Source organism: Myotis daubentonii, chromosome 11, assembly GCF_963259705.1.
Source record: "Myotis daubentonii chromosome 11, mMyoDau2.1, whole genome shotgun sequence".
In the NCBI taxonomy this organism is placed as follows: domain Eukaryota; kingdom Metazoa; phylum Chordata; class Mammalia; order Chiroptera; family Vespertilionidae; genus Myotis; species Myotis daubentonii.
In genome coordinates this window covers 79,651,520-79,674,329 of record NC_081850.1, presented here as the reverse complement: position 1 = coordinate 79,674,329, position 22,810 = coordinate 79,651,520, and the positions used below count along the sequence as shown (strand labels likewise).

The window sequence follows — 22,810 nt, the reverse complement described above, 5'->3', positions numbered from 1 at the left end:
GCCGTCCAAGGCCCCGTGCCCAGGCCCTGCGCCCTGTGTGTGCGGGAGCTGGCTCAGCCTTCACGGGGGCCTTGGAGGGTATTCAGCTCATAACGGTGCGTGGCACCTGCTGTGGCAGCTGAGCAACCAAAGCAGCGTCCTCATGGGCGTCTCAGCCGCCCCTCGTGCCTGCCCACGAGCCTGCCAGGGAGGGTGCCCAGGGGCCCGGCCTCTCCAGCACCCCTCCCGCCCTGGCCCCGGCCAGGCCTTCCTTGCTTCATTCCGAGATTCAAATCCATGGGCGTCACACCCAGGAGACCTGGAGGCCTTCCCGTGCAGTTCGCACAGGGAGAGCCCGAGGCCCTAGGGGACCAGGCCACCTGCGTCGCCCTGCGAGTGGCGAGTGGCGGGGCAGAGCCGGGCCTCCTGGCCCCAGGCTGGCCTTGTCCTGTTGGTTCGCTCTTCTCCCTCCTGGCACCCTGAGGCCTTCCTGGGTCCCCTTTCCTTCCCCGGCGGGCCCGGGTGGACGGGGACACTGGGCTGTGACCGCCCTGGTACCTGCCCCTGCTCTGTCCCCTTTGCATTAACCAGGTGGCCCTCCTCCGGGGAGCGTCCAGTCTCCTCCGGCAATCATTAGCCTTGTAAGACTAATGGGCGCAATCGTGTCTAATTACCCTGCTGAAGGCCCGATTATGCGATTAACGTGTGTGGACCAGGAGCTAATGACAGAAGAGCCCTCATTTGCATAGCATTAAGTTAATTGAGCCGCAGGCCAGGGCGGATGGGGTGGCGACGGCAGGATTCTCTTTCTGAGCGGATCCTAATGGCCGGGGAGGACAGTTCACCTGACAGCTTCATTAATTAACGGCGATCCGATTACCGGGCGGACTGGCGAGGGGCCGTGGCCGGAAGGCTGGGCTTCGTGAGAAATGCGAGACGGCTGCTCCCCGAGTTTTCTGTCCGGCACTGGCTGTGGTGGAGGTGAGCCTGTGGTCACCTTGAAGGGCCATTTTATGTATTTATTTATTTTTAAATATAGTTTTTATTGATTTCAGAGAGGAAGGGAGAGAGGAAGAGAGAGAGAGAGAGAGAAACATCAATGATGAGAGAGAATCACTGATCGGCTGCCTCCTGCACGTCCCACACTGGGGATCGAGCCCACAACCTGGGCCTGTGCCCCGACCAGGAATCGAACCGTGACCTCCTGGTTCATAGGTCAATGCTCAACCCCTGAGCCACGCCGGCCGGGCTGCTCCACCCTTTTCACGGCTCCTCGTACTGCAGCCTGTGGCCGAGCAGTCATTCATCCAGCCAGGCCCCTGCCGACGGGCATTGGGACCGTTTTCTTCCTTTCCTTTCGTAGACAGCACGTCGTGGGCGTCTGGGGGCCCAGCTCCCGCACTGACGGTCTCTCCAGGCTGAAATGGGTGTGGCGCGCTGGGCTGGAGGCGTTTAATTCTTAGTGGGCGCTGGGCTGGGGGCGTTTTATTCTTAGTGGGGCTGGCATTGCAGGCCGAAGGCGGGTCTCCTCTGGAAGCAGCTGGAACATCCACGGAGCAAAGGCTTGGTTGAAGTTGGGGACGCCAGGCTGCAGGACGCAGAGGGCCTGGGCCCAGGGCTGCGCTGAGAATGATGGCCCTGTGCCTGCCGGGCTGGTGGCAGGTTCAGCTACTCACACATATATACATGCTCACGCTCACACGCACACGTTCACATTCACAGGCACATGCTCACATTCACACACACGCGCTCACACACGCACATGTTCACGTTCACACGCACATGCTCATGCTCACACGCACACGTGCACATTCACACGCACATGCTCACATTCACACACACACGCTCACACTCACACGCACATGTTCACGTTCACACGCACATGCTCATGCTCACGTTCACACGCACATGCTCACATTCACACACACACGCTCACACTCACACGCACATGTTCACGTTCACACGCTCACGCTCATGCTCACGCTCATGCTCACGCTCACACTCACACGTTCACATTCACAGGCACATGCTCGCATTCACACACACACGCTCACACGCATACGCACATGTTCACGTTCACACGCACATGCTCATGCTCACGCTCACACTCACGCTGTGGAAATGTTTGGCATGGAGAAACTCGAGTTTCAGAGCATATTTTCTCTTGGGATCAAGGGTGGATTTAAAAGATGCCCCGAAAGCTGGGCTGGCGTGGCTCAGTGGATAGAACGTTGGCCTCAGACTGAAGGTCCCGGTTTGGTTTCAGTCAAGGGCACGGACCTGGGTTGCAGGCTTGATGCCCGGCCCTGGTCGGGGCGTGTGCAGGAGGCAACCAGTCCGTGTGTCTCCCTCACATCGATGTTTCTCTCTCTCTGTCTCTCCCTCTTTCTTCCACTCTCTGTAAAGATCAATGGAAAAATATACCCTCAGGGGAGGATTAACAACAAAAAATAAAATAAAATAAAATGTGTTTTCTTTCGAGAAGGGTTGTGCTGCCCCGGCAGGTACTTTCGGGTTTTCATGTTGTGCATTTAGGTAATGACAGCATTTCCGTGTTCCCTGCTCCGAGCCTCACGCGTGGCGGCTTAGGAACACGGAGGCCCATCGCGAAAGGAAGTCCTTCTGAGGCCGCGCTGCCTCCCGAGAGGCTGGCGCCAGCGGCCCCCCCAGCGGAACGAGGGGCGGCCCGCGGTCGCCATGGTCCCCGCGGGGTCTCGGGGAGAGCGGCCCCGGGGAGCTCTGGGCTCAGGCTGAGTTCGACCGCTTGCCCGGCGCCTGGTGGTGGAAACGCGCCAGGCTCTGCGGTCCTGCATGCGGGCGGATGGGCGGCGGGAGAGCCGGGAGTGGGAGCCGCCTCCCTGGGCACCGCCCGCTGGCTGGTGTGGCCGCCGCGTCTTCTAGGAGCCGCAGGCTCAGTGTCAAACATGTGAGCAAAAAATGGGCTAAGATACGGCTCGTATCTCGAAAAGCTCGTTAGTCGGGACACTCGTAAGTCGAGGCCCCACTGTATACAGAAATAAACTCGGTGTTTCTCGGACTCACGGCTAAGCTACCTTCACCCACCCTGGTTGTGGGGTCGGTAATGAGGGAGAGTTTTATGGGCGCGGCCGTTACCGTGATGAGCACACGCGTGGAGGGCTGCCTGCCCCGTGGCTGCGTCCCTCCCGGCCTCGAGCTCTCTGCCCTTCAGGGACGGGGTCTGAGGAGCCGAGGGGCAGTGCTGTGATGGGACCCATCTGGCTTGCGGGGCGCCACTGGACGCCAACCAGGCGAGCAGGGGGTGCACAGGGAAGCCAGCGGGTGGCCCTCACCTGGGCGGAAGGAGAGAGCCCCCCCACACACACACACGCTGGGTGTGGCAGCTCAGGGCCCCGGAGTCCATGCTCACGCCCTGCCCTGTACTGTCTGGCCGCGTGGCCGAGAGCAGGCGCTGACCTACTCGACCAGGTGGCCCGATGCGGGCCTGCCAGGGTGGGTGAGAGCCTGGGGGTGCAGGGGGGTGTCCTGCGCCTGCCCAGCACAGTTTGAGCTTCGGGGTCCCGTGAGCTCTGGCAGGAGTTGGTTCAGTTCAGTTTGCATTTGGGGTGTGCTGGGCCGTGAGCCCCCCGCCCCCCGGGTGGCAGGACAAGGGTTTGGGGCTGGAGAGGTGGCCTCTCCTGCCCCCCTGCCCGCCCTGCTTCCCCGAGGGCCTCCGGGGAGGCGTGGGGACCGTCCTGTGGGCGTGGGGAAGGCGGCCTCGCAGCGGTAGAGCCCGGGCCGCTCCGGGAGGACATCTCCCCTCTGCACAGCGCGAGCTGCGGTTTTGCTGTTTCCGACGCGTTTCCTCTGAGTTGGACAGAGAGCCGCGAGGTGTCCTGAAGGTGGACATGGAGAGACAGCAGCCGGACGAGAACCCCCCTCGGAACTCTGAGAATCGGAGCCGACCGTGGGTCCAGGCCACCGCCTGCGGAACGGCAGCTCTGGGGGCCCCTTGGCCCCTGGGGTGCTGCCGTGGCTGCTGCTGCCCGGCTGCTGGCGGGCGGACCTCAGCGAATAGGAGGGTCACTCGCCGTCCGTCCCACAGACCCTGGTTGAGCCCCAGGTGAGCGCCTGTGCGGACAGGGCAGGCGCAGGGGCAGAGCTGGGAGCGCGTGGCCCTGCCTCCAGGTCCCCTCCGGAGCCTGCCTTCAGGACGGGGTGGAGGGTGCGGGGCCCCGCAGCCTCTCCCGGGAGGTTCTGGGGTGCAGGACGGGGCACCTGCGCCGGGAAGATGCCCTGATGGCGCTCCAGGTCCCTGGCACGTGGGAAAGACGAAAACCTGTGGAACAGTTCAGACGCCGAGTTGCAATGCAAGCTCCTGCCGCCGCGAAGGAGGTGCTGAGACCAGTCCGCTCGGCCTGGCTCCCGGGGCAGCGGTTTGGCCGGAGGGCCTTTCTCCTCGAGGCTCGGAGAAGAATGGGGTTGGCGGGCGGGGCTGGGAGGCTTTGCTCTGTCCCTCTGTGACCCCGCAGGAGTGGCCAGCCCTGGCCAAGGGAGGGACCCGCCCGTGGGAGGCGCGGGCGTGGGGCTCGAGACGGCTCCCGGGTTTGCTTGCTTCCTGGTCTCCTAGGAAACCTCGTGGTTGGAATCAATGGTGGGTCAGGAAGTGGGGGAGCTGGTGGCTCTGGGACGTACCCGTGTGCCTGCCAGAGGGCCGGGGCCACCAGGCGGCCCGAATGGCATGCGTGTCTCCCCTCGGAGTCACCGACTGGGTCCCCGGTCGCCCTCAGAGGGAATGAGATGCAAATAGCCGTTTCCGCCTGGACTGGGTGTGCCTTCGCGCCTGTGTGGGCCCCGGCGCTGCAGAATCCAAAGACGGTAGCCTGCCCGGCGCCGCCCACGTCCCGCCTCCACCATCGCTGCCCCTTTTGTGCCATTTGCCACAGGGCTCGCACGGCCGTAGCCTGCTCTTCCCTCTCAGGAGCTGGTGCTCAGCTGAGTGATTATCGGGGAGCCGTGAACCCCGGGTCTGAGACTCGACCTCACCTGCCCCGTCTGAGCTGCCTGAGCTGAGGCCTTTCCGCGTGCTGCCTGTGGGCCCCTCATCTCCTCGGGCCACTCCGGGGGCGCAGGGATGAGCACTGAGAGCAGAGAGGGCCATGGAGGGCCGGGGGGGGGGGGTCCCTCCACAGCGACGGTGCCCTCTGCACCCAGCAGCGCAGGAGGACGTGCCATTCAGGCTGCCTGGTGACGGCCAGCCCCCAGCACACGAGCATGGCCCGGAGCCGCCTGCCGGGCCCACGCCCGAGGGCTCCTCCCTACCAAGGGTGTGCAGGGCGGGGGAGGGGGGCGGGTTCGAGGAGGCCTCAGCCCCTCCGTGGACTCCGCTCCACCCGCTAAGCTGACTGCGCGGCTGCAGACACGTCCCGTGAGCGTGGCTAAGTGGGCACTGCCCAGGCCCTTCCAGACAGGAACTATGGGGCCAGGCCATGGGGCCAGGTGGAGGGGCTGTGCCTGCTGCCCACATGCCCTGGTCCTGCAGGGCACCGGTGGGCGTGCTGGCAATGCGGGGCACGACGAAGGCCCAGGACCGGCGGGGTGAGCGCTCACTGGGGGGCAACCTAGGGGGGATACGTGCCTCCATGGACGTCGGCCTCCTCATCACTAACAGGCGAAGAATGAGCCCCTCCTTCCTCGTGGGAATGCCGAGCGGCTCCCGTGCAGGGTGCTCTGCCGGAGCCCGGGCGGCAGCTGCTGCTCCTGGCAGTGGGGGGAGGCCTCCCACGTGGATGGGCCCTCCCACCCGTGTTTGTGGCCGGCTGCTCCTTGCCAGGCACTGGCCCAGACCCGGGTCCAGCCCTGAACAGAAGGTTCCCAGGGGAGGAGGCCAGGGTGCTCCGTGGGGAGGCCCGAGTTCCCGGGCTGGCGGAGACGGCCGAGCGCAGGCCCGGTGGCAGGGAGGGCGCCTCTGAGGAAGCTGGGGCTCGGAGGACGGGAGGAGCCAGCCTGGCTCGGTGGGAGGAAGAGCCATCGGCCGGGCAGCAGGACGCCAGGCGTCTCCGGGCAGCGGGTCCGCAGCACAGGGTGGTGGTAATCGGGGGCCGGGGAAGGCTCAGGATGACCCTGACACCCAGCGCCGCCCGTCACGTGCACGGCCAGGCCCCGGAGCCCCCGGAGCCCCCGGAGCCCCTGGAGCTGGTCAGAGAGCCCGGGACAGGGTGGGATTGTTGTCCTGCATATTTCCAACATTTCACTCCAGGGGAATCCACTTACTGTGGAAAGGTTAGAGCGTGTGGGCCGTTAGACACTGTTGATATCAGAGACCATCCGGGTAACACTGTGGTGTGGGCAGGCTGACATCGTCAGAGAGACTCTAAAAAGGAACCTTAACCGCAGACATCGTGTCACATCCCTGGCCCCTCCGTTGTACCCAGGGGGCGGCTCGCAGCCTCTTTCCCTCCCCCGGGCTCCGGGTTACCGCGGGGAGAGGCTTGGTCGCTCCCACCGGGCTGCTGGGCTTCTGCACGAATGATAGGCTTAATCCACAGACAACTATCGAACCCGGGTCTTAAATTGCAGCCGCGTCCCAGGCGAGGGTGCGGGAAGGCCTTATCTGGAAGCTCTGGTGTCACCTCCGAGGCCGGTTCCCCTCAGAAGTTTAACCCGGAGCACAAGCAGATAAACAGTTTAGCCGGCGCCTCTGCAGGGCCGATCAGGGGAGTGCGCTTCTGGCACCGGCACGCCCCGCGCTGCCCCGAGAGGCCTCCCGGGGCCGGCGTCCCCCATCCCCCCACCCCGTGTCCTCCGACGGCCATCGTTCAAGTCCAGGTGCAGTTCGTGCCCGACTTCCACGAGCAGCGCGTCTGGCTGCAGCCGCACCTTAGGTGCAGGACGCGGGGGGCGGGGGGCTGAGGGAGCAGGACTGTGGGCAGGACTCGCGTGGGTAGGGCTGTGCATGACCAGGTGCAGACGATGTTACACGGCAGAACCTGCACCTGTGTGTGTGCGCGCCCGCCAGCAGGGGCTGCCGGCGGATATTCGGGGAGGACCAGAGCGTGGCCTTGCTGGGCCAGAGCTCAGAGGGGACGGCCCGCGCCGGGGGGCACTGGGAGGCCGCCAAGGTGTCTGCGGTGGCCTCCGGGGCCTCCACGCCGGAGAGAACGAAGCGTGGAGGAAATGAAGCTGGTGGAGGCCGATAGGCCGTGGGGGTAGGTCGGGGAGAGGCCAGGTCTGGGGGGCACACGTGGGGCCCAGGAGCCCGGCCCCCCCAGAAGCTTGCACCCGGCAGACACAGTAAAAACGTGCGGCTTGTCAACACTGCAAGCCAAGGGGGGCGGAGGACGTGGTCACAGAGGAAATGGAAAGATGGCGAGTGCACGCGCCCACAGCAAACACTGCGGTTCACGGGCTGGCCAACGACAGCCGTTTCATCAGAACATTACCCGCCCGAGACAGCAGGCCGCTCCTCGCCTGCCTGGGCCACGTCACGTTTACCACACGGCCTGGGCGTCTCCTCCCTGTGCGGGCTGCGAGCGGGTCTTCCCTGACTTCATTCAGTCCTTCGCCGGCGGGATCATCCCAGCACCCAGGACAGGTCGTCCTTATCCACGTGTGTCCCAGCGTGTGCACATGTGAGGGGCGTGTCTGGCTCAGTCCGTGCCAGGCCAGGCCTGGACAGCTGGGGGCTCGGACTGAGGGCTGCTGGGTAAATATTTGCTGGACGAACGAATGAAAACCAGAGGCATTGGTTTGCACTGAGCTACTCACTGCTCACCGGGCCCCTCGTGCACCTGGGCACCCAGGTGGCTGCGGCCTGGGCGAGAGGGCCGGTCCACACGCAGGTGGTCTTGCCCTCGGTCCTCCCCGGTGGCCCAGCCTTCCTTTTCCAAAGTAACCCCTTTTCTTGTGGCTCCACCATTAGTGTTTTTCTTCATCGTAGAAATAACATTCTCACTGGAAAACCCCGACAGGAATCGAGAGGGTTAGGGTTAGGGTTAGGGTTAGGGTTAGGGTTAGGGCTGCTTCACCTCCCTGGCCCTCCCCCAGCCTGGCTTCCTCCCTCCAGCGGGACTGTGAGGCCGTGTGCCCCTTCCTGCTGGCACCTGCACCTCCCTTCCTCCCTCCCTCCCTGGGAGCCGCAGACATGGGTTTGCCGTGACGCCAGCCTTCATTCAAGCTGTGCCCAGCCTCAGTTTCCCCATCTTTGCGCTGAGAATACCGGTGTTGACCACGCACCATGCCGTGAGGGCCTGGGAAAGGGTGCTTCTACCTTGAGCCCGAGTGCACCGGGTGCACCGAGTGCTGCCAGGCGTCCCGGTGCTGGTCGTGGGCCCGGGGAGCGATTTCAGGTCCAGCTACTTCCTTCTGCTCATCTGCTCGGCCTTCTCCACCCCGACATGGACACTCCTCTCACCGAGGTTCCTGAGCTCCTGGCCCTCTCCCTCCTGGGTCTGGTCAGAGGCCTGTGCCTGGCACAGGAGGACCCGCTCGGAGATGCCACCGGCCGCCAGCGCCCAGCATGCAGTTGGGGTGGAGCCGCTCGCGCATTCGTGAGGAGAAAAGCCTCCTAACGGTGCACGCTGACGTCTCGAATGTCACATGATGATGACCTTGGCCGGACTCAGGCGATCACTAAAGAGCAGATACTAGGCACGTGGTTTGTTCTTTTAATCTCCACCACCTACAGCCACCCGCCCACCCCACCTCAGAGATGGGCCAGGCCCTCCGCACAGCTCTGTGTGCGAGAGTGGGTTCCGAGGAAGTCCTGGCTCAGGCGCCCCCGGGGGTCGGAGAGGGTCACCGCGGGGTTTGTGGTTTGCGGCGTGTGTGCGCGTGTGTTTAGTTCGTGTGAGAAGCCAGAGCGGGGAGAGGAAGCGTTTCAGAGCCCTGGCTGGTCTGCGGGCCCGTGAGGTCAGACGCCGGGCTCTGCCCGTCTGGGAGGAGCTGGAAAAAGCGGGATTGTTTCACCACCCGGGATCGTTGGTAAAACAAACGCCTGTGGACACGGAGCCGGTTTAATCACCTAATGGCCCGGACACCCGACGCCGCTCAGCCTCCCAGCCACGCGGCCACAGCGGCCACTGTAACTACAGCCACGTTTGGCCCGGCCTCTCCGTATTACAGCCTTTCACGGGCGCGCGGCCGAGGTCTTTGAGGACAATGAAATATGCATGGCTATCGGTGACAGCCCCGTAAAGGGCGCAATTAGCCCGTCATCCGAGAGCGAGGCCGGCCGCCGCCCGCGGCTCCCATTAGTTAAATGCATTTTGTTCGTCCTCATCCCATCAAATCAACGAACACTTCCTTTAATTGGTTCATGAATTATACAGCCGCCCGCATTATAATTTAATCGCCTGTAAACATTCACAGGGCCCCGGCGTAAGGCGCCCGCGCTCATTAATTCCTTAATTTCTGCAGACGGAGGGGGAGCCGGCTGAACGGTGGCAGAACAGAGCGCCCGGGGCCATGGAAGAAGGGAAGAAAGGTGGGGGCCGTTTAGGGTTTTAAGGGCTGTCAGAAACTCAATCTGCGAGCTGTCAGCAGCCCGGACCCGTCCCCGCTCCGCCCCACCCGTGGCGGGAAGTGACTGGCGGATTCATGCGGAGGCTTGTCAACCGTCTTTAAACATCAAGCCAGCGGGTAAACCGAGCCCGGTGTAAATTAATTCCTGTCTTACGGCCCCCCTCTCTCCGTCCCCATGAATATTTCATGGCGGGCAGCATAAATATTAATTCTAATAGCTCTGCACAGTGGTTATTATTTCTGTTTTATGACAAATATTCATAAAATATTCAGGACCCTTTTTTAGAATATTTACACACTTGATGGTGAACTTCCCCAGATTCCCGGAGACACGGTCAGCATATCGGGGGTTCTCTTAACGGACTTTGCCCCCTTAACGAATGCCGCCGCCGGTCATCCATATTGAATCAGACTCGGTTTTCCGAGGGGGAGCGGAACCTGAGGTTGGAGGCGGACGGGCCTTCGCCCTCCCGTCTGTGGAAGGGGAGTGACCGCTCCCCGACGCCTGGGCAGCGACAGGCTCGGCGGGCGCTTCGTCGGGGAGCAGCACTGCCCCTCGCCTGCGTCTGTTCTCTCCTTAACCCGGAGCTCTGGCGGCACCCGCTTGGCGGCACGAAATCACAACGAAACCCTTCGCCGGTGCCGCTGCGGTATTTGCACGAGGACTGAACACAGTGCTGGCGGGATTACCGCGCGGCTTTGGCCAGCTCGTGGCGGCTCCCTCGCAGGGCAGCGGCCGGCCGTGGGGATGAAGGGTCTTTTGGAATCCGTGTCATTTACCTTGAACCCGGAGAGGCAGCTGCGCGGTGTCCCCAGAGACGTGAACAGGGAGGGGCCCCAGCCCGGGCGCCGGGTGCGTCTGAGGTGATGGAGGTCAGGGTGGGGTGGCGGCTCCTGGTCTGAGTGGGTCCAGCGAGCCTCGAGGATGGGGGTGCATGCGGGGTGCCAGCCCTCCCACCCCGCCCCACTCGCTCTCCGGAGCTGCTGGGACCACTGCAGGGAGCCAAGCGGAGCCGTTTCCCCACAAGAAGGCCTGGCGCCCAGCCCGAGGCACCGTCACCTCCGGGGCTCAGAGTCCCATCCTTGAAGTGGCGTGACCCCAGGGCCCGGGCCACGTGCGTCTCACAAGGGTTAAGCAGGATGGCATGCGTCCGTGCCGGTGTGGTTGTGTCCGGGGCTGGCAGGCTGACCCCCAGGGAGAGCCCGAGGCCTGTGAGTCTAAGGCAGGACAAAACCAATGTCCCAGCTCGAAGGCAACCAGGAGGAAAAGCTCTCGCACTCAGGCCTCCGACTGATTGGGCGAGGCCCACCCACGCTGGGGAGGGCAATCTGCTTCGTTCCGGCTCCTGGTTTACATGTTAACCTCATCCCGAAACACAGACACGCCCAGATCATGTTTGACCACAGATCTGGGACGCCTGTGGCCCAGTCAAGGGTGCACATCACATGCACCATCACAGCTGCTTCTAGCTGGCGGATGACGGCTGGTTGCCGAACTCCTGCAGTTGTCACAGAGCTAACAGAGTCCCTGGCGAGGCTGGGAGGCGGGTCACCCTCTCACGCGGGTCCGGGTGCCTGCGAGTGTCTGAGTGGCAGGCAGGGCTCTCTGTCTTCCTAGGGGGAAGGAGGCAGCAACTTTAAGACGACTTTCAACGGAGACGGCTTGCGCAGGAGTCTGAGCCCCCGGTCACCCCCGTGGACCAGGCGGCTGCGTTTGTTGGGTGCGTGGCGAGTGGCCAGGCGGGCTCGCTAATGTGCAGGGAGCACAGTCACGGGTGTCTGCCTGCCCCGGAGGCTGCACACAGCCAGCGGAGACTTGCCGCTATCAGCTACTCACAGTTTTAGACAAACTGGCCGGGGGGGGGTCCCTTTTGGGGGGGCCTTTTAAAAAGCGGGGGTAGGGGAGGACAGGACACAGCTGCTGCCCCGTGAGGGCGGAGGCACGGTCTCAGGTGTAAAATGAGGGCGAATGGCTGCCCTTCCGTTTTCAAACTGGAGACAACTCCCTTTTCAGGGATGTGTTTTGTAACTGTTCCCTCCCGGCCTGTGGCCTGGCTTTCATGTCTCAATGTCTTGTGAAGAGCAGAAGCTTTTAATGGACTTTTAATGAAATGGAATTTTGTCAAAAGTTTTTATGGGTCACGATTTTGGCTTCATATCTACGAAGCCTTTAACCCAAGGCCACAAAGGTTTTCTAATAGAAGTTTATTAGTGTGATGTTTAGCGCAGCGATTCACTTTGATGTAAACTTGTATACGGTGTGAGGTATGGGTCAAGGTTATCATCCTCATTATTTGCATTATTACACTTCTGGGTGAAAACCCCCGCACGTTTCCTCCATTGCATTGTGCTGCCACCTTTGTTGGGGCGGGTGGGGCCGGCGGGGCAGGGTGTCTGCGTGGAGCTGCAGGGGCTCCGCACCGCCCCGGGCCCAACTCGCTGTGCACCGTGCACCGCGCCTGCCTAATCAGAGGTCCCTGCGTGGGGCCCAGCTCCTCAGCTCCTCCCCAGCGAGGCCGTCCCAGCGTCTCCAGAACCAAGTTGGTGTCCTCCGCCTTCTGATCCACCCTGTCCCCAGCCTTTCCCTGACTCACGGGGGTTGGGGGGGAGGGGGCTTGATGCGCTGAGTTAGGAATCCTTCCCACAGGCATGTTCATGGAGCAGCATCCATTACCGGGTTGGAAACTGGCTTCCTCCCTGCTGGGCTGGGGCGCCGGCCGCGGGGTGCTGCTGCTCGGCCTTGCGTGTTCCAGGGGTGCGATGCGGGCCACGTTCGCAGGGTAAGGGGTGAAAGCGTGGGAACGCCTCTGCTCCCGCATTCAGACGTGCCCCCGTCTCGCTGGTCTGATTTGGTGGCTGTTATTTTTCAGCGCGTTGTGAGCGACATCATCGAGGCCGTGCTGGGAAGGAGTGGGTTTCCGGGGCGCCCGCCCGCCCCCATGGCACCCGCTCTGTTCTCTGTGGATGGCCTGGCCGCGGCTGCAGCTTCCACAGGGTCCCCGTGAGGGCCTTCCCGGCCACTGGGCAGAGCAAACCTCAGCAAACAGCCTGGCGCAGCGAGAGGGAGCAGAGAGGCGGGGGAGCCGCTGGCCTGGAAGAGAGCCGGGCCCGGGACTTGGGTTCTTCGAAAGCTGCCGCGTTTCCCCGAGTGACTGGCACCGGACAGACTAGTGTCCGTCTAACGACGCAGAAACCCAGCTCCCGTCAGTGTAAGCGAAAGAGGAGATTTGTGTGTTCATGTCGGGGGAACACTGAGGGGTGTGTTGGCTTCAGGCACCGCTTGATCCAGGCCCCACACAGTGTCTCTCAGCCTCGCTCTGCTTTCTCGGCAGCTGTCTGCTCTCTCGGGTGGGCTTCATCCTCAGGTAGGCGCTTTGGGTGCAGGCAACCCCGGCTCCCACGCATCGGCCTAGCAGCCCCAGCAAGAATGAGGCTCCGTTCTTCCTGGCTTGTGGGGGTGCAGGGGGAGGGTCCCGGTGGGGACAGGGGGCAGCCTCCTACAGACCCAGCTTGGCTCAGCCTGCACCTCAGCCAGGAGGAGCCAGCACTCATGGGCCGCATCTGGGGCGAGTTAACTCCGATAAGTCGCGGGGACGAGTGAGCATCAGGGTGGCACTTGTGAGCTGGGACAGCGGCAGCCCCACCTGCGCCTCCTCACGGACGTGACTCAGAACCACTCCTGAGAGCTGGCGCCTTCGAGAATCCGATGAGAGGCATGAGCCCATTCCCCCCCGAAAACACATTCAGGCAACCGTCTGTGTCTAACTTCCCGGGGCCAGGGGACCTGTAGGGGTGCCTGGTGCCAGTCGCTGAGGGAGAACTAGGCCCCCCAACACCTGCCGAACCAGCACAGCCGGCTGGGTGCGGGCCCCAGGGCTTCTGCTGCCGGAGGTTCCTGGGAGGGAGGGAGGGAGGGAGAGAGAGAGGCAGCTCGGTGCCCGCCGGCCCGGCCCGGCCTGTCAGCAGAGTTCTCCCGCTGCCAGCGGCTGGGTTTGGGCTGAGACAGAGCGGGCAGCAGGTGGAGTTCGGAGGGGCCCGAACTGCACGCCACGCCACTCGCCCATTCTTCCCAGTGCGTCCCGCGCGCTTGCTGGCGGCCGGACACTGCGGCCAGCCGTTCTCTGGGCCCAGCAGGTGGCACCTGGGCCCGGGAGGCTGGGCCACGGCCCGTGGGGACCAGCGTCCAATTGGACCCAGCGACACGTGGCCTCTCGGCAGCCAGCAGCCCGTTTGACGCTTCTGGGGCGACGGGAGCTGGAGGAGGCTCCCGCTGAGCGCGGGCGGGGCCTCGTTTGTGTGCGTTGTTCTCGCACTCAGGGCGCTCCTCCCCGAGTCCCCCTGAAATGAAACGAACGGGCTCCGGGTGCCCGGGGAGTGTTCCTTGTCCCCGATGTGGTCCCCCATGGAAGCTGCTCAAACCAGTGCTCCAGCCTGGATGGCAATGCTGACGACCACATGGCTGGTCTCGGCTCCATGCGAGGGGCTCACTGCAGTGCCTGGCACACAGCAGGCACTCACTAAATGTATGTGTGCATGAGAGACATAGCCGGTGAGCCAGGGAATAGTCCACATGGCAAGATGTTTTAAGAGCACACCAAGATGTTGGCCCGGGCAGTGTGGCTCAGGGGTTGAGCGTCAGCCCGTGAACCAGGTGGTCACGGTTCGATTCCCGGTCAAGGGCACTTGCCCGGGTGGCGGCTCGATCCCCAGTGGGGGGCGTGCAGGGGGCAGCTGATCCATGATTCTCTCTCATCACTGATGCTTCTCTCTCTCTCCCCCTTCCTCTCTGAAACCAATAAGAACATATTTAACAAGAAGAAGAGCACGCCACGGCGTTTGGACGCCGCAGGGAGGGCCTGGGCGTGGCTGGGTCGGGCTGTGACAGGGGCCGGGCGTGGCTGGGTGGGGCCGGGGCGTGGCTGGGTGGGGCTGTGACAGGGCCGGGCTGTCCTGCAGGGTCTTCTTCCTGAACGTGCCACTGGACTCGGTCATCGAGCGGCTGACCCTGAGGAGAACCGATCCCGTCACCGGAGAAAGGTTGGTGCCAGGCCCCCCAGGGACCTCCTCTCTCCGCCTGGCTGACCGATGCCCGGCGGGAAATCCGGGGCGGCACGGTGACTGCCGACAGAAGCCTCTAGAAAGGGGTTCTTCCCACCAGCTCCTCGGGGCAGCCTCTGGTCACCCTCTTCTCCTGGAAGAGAACCCAGGAAACGAATGTCCGAGGCGCTCGGCAGTCCTGGCGATGTACGCCTGGCTGTCCCGGGCGCAGCGTGGGCCCCGTGGCCCCGGGCAGGTCTCCCCTGTGCCTGTCACTGGCCTTTGCTCTCACAGCGACACTGCACCCCCCTCACCCCCTCACCCCCCTCACCCCCTCACCCCCCCTCACCCCCCTCACCCCCCTCACCCCCTCACCCCCCGTGGGAACCGGTTCGCCTCTGAGCCTTCCCGTGGTTACGGGCTGATTCTGAGTTTTACTCTGCAGTCTGACCCAGTCCGGTCCCTGTGTTCATGTTGAATGCAATGTCAAGGCCCTGCAGCCACACAGGGGTAAAGCCTCCATCCTCCGGGATAAGCCACGTTTCTTGGCAACCAGGGCCACGTTTCTTGGCAACCAGGGCCACGTTTCTTGGCAACCAGGGCCCACGTTTCTTGGCAACCAGGGCCACGTTTCTTGGCAACCAGGGCCACGTTTCTTGGCAACCAGGGCCCACGTTTCTTGGCAACCAGGGCCACGTTTCTTGGCAACCAGGGCCCACGTTTCTTGGCAACCAGGGCCACGTTTCTTGGCAACCAGGGCCCACGTTTCTTGGCAACCAGGGCCACGTTTCTTGGCAACCAGGACCACGTTTCTTGGTAACCAAGACCATGTTTCTTGGTAACCAGGAGCATGTTTCTCGGTAACTAGGAGCATGTTTCTTGGCAACGTGGCAGGGGAGAAGGGGCCTCTGTCCGACTGTGGGCCAAGCTGGTCACCACCCCCCCCACCACCCCCAGACATTTACTGCCCGGCTTTGTGCGCAGCCCGGCGGGCGCGGGACCCCTCCAGGAGTGGCGTGAGGAGGGGCAGGAAAGAAATACCAGGATTTTCCTAAACTACAGGTCTGATCTGTGCGCCCCTCCTGGCAGCGGGGGGACAGTCCTTTGGTGACCCATGTCATGTGCGACGGCCTTCATGTGGCCTGGGGTCTCCCCCAGCAGTGGGGGTCTCCCCCATCTCCGCTCCCATCTGCGGTCACAATGTCCCTCCCCCTTCTCACTGTGCGCTCCGTCAGCGTAGCGTCAGTCTGTCGTCAGTAGCAGTGACAGGCCAGGGCAGATGCTGGATAAACAGTGTTTGGGAGAGAGAAGGGAGGCAGTGAAAGGAAGACGGGTTTGGACCTCATCTGTTCCATTCCGTCCCGGTGTTGGCCTCCCTCTGCCCTGGGCCGGGGCCAGGTTTCGGGTCTGTGGCTCCCGTGCCAGCCGAGGCTGCGCACAAAGCCGGTGGCAGTAAATGCCGGGCGGCGGCGGCGGTGGCGGCGGCCAGCTCGGCCCCAGTCGGACAGAGGCCCCTCCTCCCCTGATGCCCGGGCGGACCGTGGTCACTGCTCCCCTGCTCTCGCAGGTACCACCTCATATACAAGCCGCCTCCGACCATGGAGGTCCAGGCCCGTCTCCGGCAGAACCCCAAGGATACCGAAGAGCAAGTCAAGTTCAAGATGGACCTGTTCTACAGGAACTCGGCCGAGCTGGAGGAGTTCTACAAGCAGGCCATCACCCTCAACGGGGACCAGGACCCCTACACCGTCTTTGAGTACATCGAGAGCGGGATCACCCACCCCCTGCCCCAGAGAGTCCCCTGAGGCCAGCAGAGCTGGGAGCGCCCTGCCCTCCGCCCCCCCGCCCCCCCCCACCAGGCAATAAAGGGCGCCGGTGCCAGTGCCGGTGCCACCTCGCCTCGGTGTCCTGAGGTGGCCGTGCTTCGGGTCAGGGAGCACAGGGTGGCGGGCTCAGGGAGGCATGAGGCAGCGTGGAGGGTCAGGGCCCGGTGTGCTGTGGCTCAGCCCCAATGCCCGTGCACGGGGAGGGGCGTCACTGACCCCAGCCTCTCTCTGAACCAGATGGGGTGCTAAGGAGCCTGCCCCTCATGCTGTGGGTCAGTGAGTGGGCCCTGGGCCTGGCTCACAAGGAGCTCTCAATAATGCAGACACAAAACCGCCCTCTCAGGGCAGTGCTGTGGGCAGGGCTCCGGAATGAGGGCTCACTCTCTCTGCGCTGCCCCTCTCCCTCCCCCTCCCCTCCCCCTCTGGGGTCACCTCCCTCCCCCCCTCCCCCTCGCTTGCCATTTCGGACACCAGAGGAGCTCTCACTGTACTGGAACTGTCAGGAAACACCATTTGGATGTAAACACTCAGCCAAAGAGCAGTTGTCAGAAAGCAGACATTTTTTGTTCTGTTTTGTTAATCCTCACCTGAAGAGATTATATATATACTAGAGGCCCGGTGCACAAAAATTTGTGCACTCGGGGGGCAGGGGGGGGTCCCTCAGCCCAGCCTGTGCCCTCACACAGTCTGGGACCCCTCAGGAGATAACACCCTGCTGGCTTAGGCCTGCTCCTGGGTGGCAGAGGGCAGGCCCAATCCCTAGGTGCAGCCCCTGGTCGGGCTCAGAGCAGGGCCGATTGGGGAGTTGGGGGGCCGCCCCCTGTCATGCACAGAGCAGGGCGGATTGGGAGGTTGCGATGCCACCCTCAGTCACACTCAGGGTAGGACTGATTGGGGGGTTCGGGCACCGCCCCCTGTCACACTCAAGGCAGGGTCAATGGGCAGGTTGCGGTGCCACCCCCTGTCACGCACAGAGCAGGGCCAATCAGGGGGTTGGGGCACTGCCCCCTGTCACTCACAGAGCAGGGCCCATCAGGGGGTTGGGGAGCTCCCCCCTGTCACTCACAGAGTAGGGCCCATAGGGGAGTTGGGGCACCGCCCCCTGTCACACACAGAACAGGGCGGATCAGGGGGTTGGGGCACTGCCACTGTCACACTCAGGGCAGAGCCGATGGGGAGGTTATGGCTCTACCCCGTCACACACAGAGCAGGGCCCGTGGGGGGGGAGGGGGGTTGGGGCTCTGCACCCTGTCACACACAGAGCAGGGCCGATCAGGGGGTTGGGGCACAGCCACTGTCACACTCAGGGCAGGGCCGATGGGGAGGTTATGGCTCTACCCCGTCACACACAGAGCAGGGCCGATCAGGGGGTTGGGGCACCGCAGCCTGTCACACACAGAGCCGCAGGGCGATCAGGGGGCTGGGGAGCTCCCCCCTATCAGGCACAGAGCAGGGCCAATCAGGGGGTTGGGGCACCTTCCCCTGTCATGAACATAGCAGGGCAGATAGGGAGGTTGTGGCCCTGCCCCCTGTCACACACAGAGCCACAGGGTGATCAGGGGGTTTGGGCGCTGCACCCTGTCATGCTGATCCCGGTGCTGGAAGGCATATTACCCTTTTACTATATAGGATAGAGGCCTGGTGCACGTGTGGGGGCTGGCTGGTTTGCCCTGAAGGGTGTCCTGGATCAGGGTGGGGGTCCCCACTGGGATGCCTGGCCAGCCTGGATGAGGGGATGATGGCTGTTTGCAGCTGGTCACACACCCTTCAGGGTGGGGGTCCCCACTGGGGTGCCTGGCCAGTCTGGGTGAGAGGCTGAGGGCTGTTTTCAGGCTGGCGGGTGATGGAAGCTCCCAACTGCTCCTTTTTTTCTTTTTTTTTATTCTGGGCCAGCTTTAGCTCTGAGGCTCCAGCTCTTAGGCCTCGGCTGCTGAAAGCAGGTTTCTGGCCTTTGTTTACCTTCTGTATTTGAAACAATGTTGCGATCCTGCTGGCTGAAGCCCGGCGACTAAAGCAGGTTTTTGGGGTTTTGTTTAGCTTCTATATTTGTAACATAGCTGCTTAGAGTTGCAGCTCATAGGCCAGCAAGGCAGGCGGGGAACGTTGGTTTCCTCGGTCACTGAAGCAAGCAAGCCTGTTTCAAGCTGCCTGGCTGCCGGCCGCCATCTTGGCTGGCAGTTAATTTGCATATTGCCCTGATTAGCCAATGGGAAGGGTAGCGGCCATACACTAATTACCATGTTTCTCTTTTATTAGATAGGATATATGGTTTTTTTACATTGATTTTTTAGAGAGTGGGAGGGAGGGAGACAGAGGGAGAGAAACATTGATGTGAGAGACACATCCATTGGTTGCCTCCTGCACATGCCCAGACCAGAGCTGGGGATCAAACCTGCAACTGAGGTATGTGCCCTTGACTGGGAATCAAACCCAGGACCCTTCAGTCCACAGACCGGTGCTCTAGCCATTGAGCCATCCCCCCCAGGGCAAGCAGTCATTTCTCCAGTTACACGTTGATGCTTACTTTACCACCTGCTCTCGGGTGGCCCACACCGTTGGCTCCCCCCCAGAGCAGTCCCACCCCTGCACCCCCGGGGCAGCACTCTGAGGCAGTGAGGCCGGCCAAGAGCGGGGCTGTGGAAGAAGCAGCCTGGGTCCCGTGAGGCTGTGTGACCTTGGGCAAGTCAACCTCTCAGGCCTTGTAAAAGGAGACAAAGTCCTTGCCTCCTGGCAGCACCGAGCAGGCCTGTGGGGTGAAATGAGCGAGAGGCTGAGGATGGGGCCGCCCACAGGCCCTGCCTCATTCTCACCACGACCCCAGCCGCTGGTTTTATCCTTAAACGAGGAAGTGGGGATGGGGAGTTAAACCACCTGCCGGAGGCGGCCAGTGGTGAGTGGGCGGGGCCATGAACAGGACGAGGAGCTCAGCCTAAGGTGTGGCTGTCTGTCCTCCGTGGCCACGCCTGGGCGCTGTGGGCTCTGCAGGCCCCGGCGGAGCCGCTCCAGTGGGACCTGAAGTCTGGCCTGTACGGGGTCCTAGCGAGTCTTGGGGAGCAGCTGCGCGTGTCTAGAACTGCCCTGTCCATCAGCAGAAGGGCCAGGACCCAAGTGCCTGGACTAGGGCCACCCGTGAGGGCGGCGTGGCACCCCCAGGAGGTGTGGGCGAGCTGTGGGACGGCACCCACGAGCTCGTCTCCCGCTTCCCCAGGCCCCGCATCCTGGCCCCTCCGCTGGTGTTGACTGGACATGGGCTCAGCTCCGGTCTCATTGAGATGCACTGGGCGCCCACTGGGTGGGCCCAAGCTCCCGCTCCTGTAGGTCGCTGCCCAGGACACGCCTAGGACAGGCGGGGACAGAAGACTCCTCCCTCCCTGCTCTGCAGGCCGCGCTCCTGCCAGCCGGGCCGTGGGCTGCGGGCTCTAATTGGCGCCTAGCTGGGCGAGGGCGGCGTCATTAGCATCTTGTTCCCGCTGGGTGGTCTGGGAGCTTCCTGGCCCCAGGAGGCTCCGTCCTGCCGCCCGAGGGGCAATGTCTTGTTAACGTCCAGATGGGGGCTGTGCTTGAAGGTCACTGAGGTCCGAGTCACTTGCAAGCGAACAGATCAGTCCGATGTTGCCGTGAATGTAAGTCCTTGGTTCATTTTCAACCTCTTTTATCATAAATGGTCACCACAAACTCTCACCTCGCTCAGCGCCCAGCGGGACACCCTGGCTCCTGTCTGGGTGAAGTCCCCTCCCCCCTGCTCCCCCACAGTGGGAAATCCGGGCGGTGCAGGGGCCCCTGTGGGGTTCCCCACCCCACCCGCAGCCTCCACAGGTGTCTCTCTGTGGGACCTGCCTGCAGTGGATGAGACCCGCGCTGCACCTGCTGGTGGCGCCCAGCTGCCCCATCAGCTTCTCCGGCACAGGAATTTGGAAAGAGAACTGGGGGCAGCTGCTCACTCTCTTGGTGGCCTGCAGGGAGGACACCTGAGGCAGCAATGCCCCCCTTTCACTCATTCAACACACTTACCCAGGGCCTACTGTGCGCCCCCCACTGGGGGTGCAGGACAGAAAAATGGGACAAGACCGCTGCCCCCTGAGGCTTGCGTTTTACAAAGATGGCAGACATGAGAACCATCTGATTCCTGATGGTTCCTGAGACCCACTTCTGCCCTTGGGTCCTAGGCTACATCTCTGTCCTCCCAGCATGCACCTCTTTGCCTCGGGCATCCAAGGTTGGTGGCAGTGGTGTGGTTAGGACTGTCTGGAGACGCGCCCTGTTGTTCTAACGATAGCGCTGGCTGCTGCCTAAGACATCAGCAGAGTTGGCTCAGGGGGAACCGGCGGGACTCATGGGAGACCAGGGGAGATGAAAGTGGCTTGGGGGCTGAGTTTTGAGGCACATGTGAGGGTTCAGAGGCAAGAAAAGCAAAGCATATTAGCTGATCATGGGACATGCTTTCATTTAAAAATAGAAATATCATGACATTATAAATATTAAAATGTTACTTATTTAAAAAAATCGTACAACAGAAAAATATCTGATAGTGAAACTCCCGTCCTCACTACGATAAAACCCATTATTGTCATTTACTAGAAATAAGCCGAGTGAAAAGCCTGGAGTGAGTGGATGGATGGATAGATGGACGGACAGGTGGACAGATCAGTGGGCACGAACACCAATGGGATTACTGCCCTGTAACGTTTTTTTTTTAAATATATTTTATTGATTTTTTACAGAGAGGAAGGGAGAGAGATAGAGAGCCAGAAACATCGATGAGAGAGAAACATCGATCAGCTGCCTCCTGCACATCTCCCACTGGGGATGTGCCCGCAACCCAGGTACATGCCCTTGACCGGAATCTAACCTGGGACCTCTCAGTCCGCAGGCTGACGCTCTATCCACTGAGCCAAACCGGTTTCGGCTCTGTAACTTTTTAAACAATTTTTTTCCTTTATTGATTTTTAGAAAGAGGTCAGGGATAGAGAGATAGAAACATTGATGAGAGAGAAACATCATTGATTGGCTGCCTCCTGCACACCCCCTACTGGGGACTGAGCCTGCAACCGGGGCACATGCCCCAACTGGGAATCGATCTGGTGACTTCTTGGTTCCTGGGTCGACCCTCAACCATTGAGCCACACTGGCCGGGCTGTAACCTCCTTTTTTTTTTTTTTTTTTTTTACTGTGGTAAGAGTACAACATGAGGTCCATTCTCTTGACAAATTTTTCAATAACAAATGTGTCCATTACAGTCTTTTTAACTATAGGTTTATTCCTAGAGTAACTCACTTTGGTTGTGATCTAAGTTCCGTTTGATAGTATTTCATTTGGGGTTTTTGCACCTGTTATTTGGGTTCCCATCACAGCAGAGCCTGAGACCAGACTGGCTTCAGCACGGGTGTTGGGGTGGGGATGGGAGACAGGACAGGGAGAGCCAACACAATCTAGGTAACAGGAGGCCCCGCTGCGGGCACCTGGGTGCAGTCCCACGGGGATCCTCCATGTGCAACACCCCTCAAAACCCTCCCTCCCAGAGACCATGTTCACCCATCATTTCCCACCCCCACTGTTTTGGAGTCACCCCGAGGAAAGGTGACTCCCCAACACGACTGCCATCTCACAACCAAGCGAGTTCATGGGATACGAGAAAGACACATGCTCGGGTGCAGACGCTGTCCGACACTGGACCCGGCCACAGGGCACGGCGAGAGGCAGGCGGCGTTTCTGCCAGCCGCCCCTTCGGCTGCCCACGTGGAGTCAGCGCGTGGATGGTGCAGGTGGGGGCCGGCATTATCTGTGAAACGCCTTCCACAGAGGATCCGTGGGCGCAGCCCCAGGGCTCACCCGCTGCAGCTATGCAGTATGCACTGTGTGCCCCCCACTGGGGATCAGGAGAGAAAAACAGGACCAAACCTCACAAGGGAAAACAGAGGTAATACAAGGGCCATAAATGCTCAGGCAGAAATCAATTTCAGGTTCGACACGACCCACCCTGGGCTCAGAACCTCTAACCCACCAAGCCTCAGGGTGGCCGTGGGGGCACCGATTCTCCAGGGGTTCCCGGGAATGACCCGGGGACCAATCCTCCTCCCAGAGCTGGTTTTCCGACTCCTGACTCGGTGATCGGGCAGCTAGTACCACACAGAGGCTGCTGTTTCCGACGGCTGCTGCCTCCTGGGCCACCAGAGCCCAGTGCAGTGGAAGGGCTGCTTTCAGCGAACAGTGCTCGGGGCAGCACTGGGATGGGGCCTCCCAGCGCCAGCTCACGTCCACCGTTCCCATCAACAAACCCGCTCAAAGTCGTCTACCCTCCTTTTAAGGTGAACCTGTCTGCTCTTTCACGGCTCAGAACCTTTTGTCTCTGCTTTTCAGCAGTCTTGTGATACCGTTGGGTGTGTTTTTTCATTTTATTTACCCTGGCTGGTGTTTGTCTGGCTTTTCTGGTTGTCAGCAGGAGTGCTGGTCTGAGTTCATGTTTATTGTTGTGCAATTATTGCATTCGG

General features: G+C 61.8%; 1 protein-coding gene across 1 annotated transcript in view; it reads left to right on the top strand.

The window, feature by feature from the left end:
* Positions 1-16,393, top strand: part of AK8 (adenylate kinase 8) — a 60,187-nt gene extending 43,794 nt beyond the window's left edge. Inside the window, exons 12-13 of the mRNA XM_059658819.1 lie at positions 14,416-14,496; positions 16,064-16,393. Of these exons, the coding sequence (XP_059514802.1) occupies positions 14,416-14,496; positions 16,064-16,301 (319 nt within the window). The 3' untranslated portion in view covers positions 16,302-16,393. The remainder of the gene's footprint in view (positions 1-14,415; positions 14,497-16,063) is intronic.
* Positions 16,394-22,810: the final 6,417 nt, after the last annotated feature.